Below are 1,565 nucleotides of genomic sequence, written 5' to 3'. Positions count from 1 at the left end.
ACTTCAAATCATAACAAAGTAACGTGGAATATGCCGTATAATGATGATCGTCACAGAGGGAATCCACAGTTACGTAATCCGAATAGAATCACTGGACTTTATTCGAAGGGAATATGAAAACGCATGACAAATTATATATATATATATATATATGTTTTGTTAATCTGGCGTGCTTATTATCTAAGCTATTTATGATTATATATAGGCAACAGGCCTAGCATTGTTTGCAGCAAGGATTAGATATCCACTTACATCTGAAGGTTTGTTTTTAGATTTCTGTGGCAGTTATGGCAGCCAAACCCAAGGCTCGATTCTCTACGGCTCCTGTTCAACACGACAATTCAGAGCAGCAGAGGTCTGGTTGTTGTTCATGGCTGTTTGGTGGGCGGAGATCCAAGGATAGTGATGAGGAAAATCACAATTCTTCGGCTGTCCATAACTTAGTGCCGGCTTCTGCTAACGTTGAAGAACGCTATGCAGCACATTCGGGGAAAGCTACTCACGATGTTAAATCAGCGGCCGAGGACAAAGAGGCGAAGGATTTCATTGAAAGACAGCGGAAGAAAATGGAGATGGAGAGGGAGAAGTCCATGAAGAGGGTGGAAAGCATGCTTAACCGAGGCCTCTGACGAGACGGCATTAAAAACTGAAGGCCCATCATTGTTAGTTTATGGTTTTGTTGTTTGCGTGTAGTTAATTTTCTATATTGTCAGGTTTGATTTCATATCGTAACTACAATATTAGCTCTGTTATGGTTGTAAATTTTCTATATTGTCAGGCTTGATTTCATATCGTAACTACAATATTAGCTCTGTTATGGTTGTAAAATCTTGGTAATATTGGTATGTTATTATAATGTGTGCAAATGTTGCAATTTGCCCCCAATTGTTATGGTGATCTGGTGAAGGATATCCCCAAGTTGGAGAAGAATCGGTTGATATTATACCTATAGATCATGGTCTTTGCTTCTCAGAAAATCTAGAGGATCTTTACTTTGAGTGGCTCCATTGGCCTCAGGCTTCTTTTTCTCAGAGGATGAAATGGAATATATTTATAAGTTTGATGCTATCAAGGATGCATAAATACTGAGACGGGAGTTACCCATGATAGGAGAGGCTTGTTTAAGGGTTTTGATGCTGTGCACTATATTCCTAAAAAGAACTGCTGAAACTGGTCTTCGTCTTGCAGAGATCAGTGCAATGATTAGTGAGTTTCATGGAGTGGAGGAATCTAGTAGCTTCAAGCGATTTACTTGATTGTTGTTAGTCAAGTGATGTGTAAGTTGGAAATTGATCCAGAAATGTCTGTCGTTAAATCTCAGGGAGAGGATAATCGTTTAGAACCTTTTTCAGAAGAGGAACATTTGCCTGAACAATTTCAATTTGATATGGATCTATGTTACCAGAAACGAGAAACTGGAAAGTAAACGGAAACTACACGAGAAACTATAACGGAGTTTGGAGATTTTGCACTAGAAACAAAGAGAGAGAAAATGAAAATAAAAATGAAAGATGCAGAGTTAGTTTCAATTTTCAATATAGTTTCAATTAAATTTCCAGCCCAAA

General features: G+C 38.2%; 1 protein-coding gene across 1 annotated transcript; it reads left to right on the top strand.

Moving 5' to 3' along the window:
- The first annotated feature begins 206 nt into the window (after positions 1 to 206).
- LOC149213667 (uncharacterized) lies at positions 207 to 1,221 on the top strand. The gene has a single exon (XM_089390785.1). It carries the CDS (start codon positions 288 to 290, stop codon positions 627 to 629), a length of 342 nt encoding a protein of 113 aa, XP_089246911.1. The 5' UTR covers positions 207 to 287; the 3' UTR covers positions 630 to 1,221.
- Positions 1,222 to 1,565: the final 344 nt, after the last annotated feature.

The sequence above is a fragment of the Pinus tabuliformis genome, chromosome 1_1 (genome assembly GCF_031772625.1).
Source record: "Pinus tabuliformis cultivar Carrire ecotype Pingquan chromosome 1_1, CPIR1, whole genome shotgun sequence".
NCBI classification, from domain to species: Eukaryota; Viridiplantae; Streptophyta; class Pinopsida; order Pinales; family Pinaceae; genus Pinus; species Pinus tabuliformis.
Note: the sequence above shows the minus strand (reverse complement) of the source record. Positions and strands in the feature narration are given on the sequence as shown.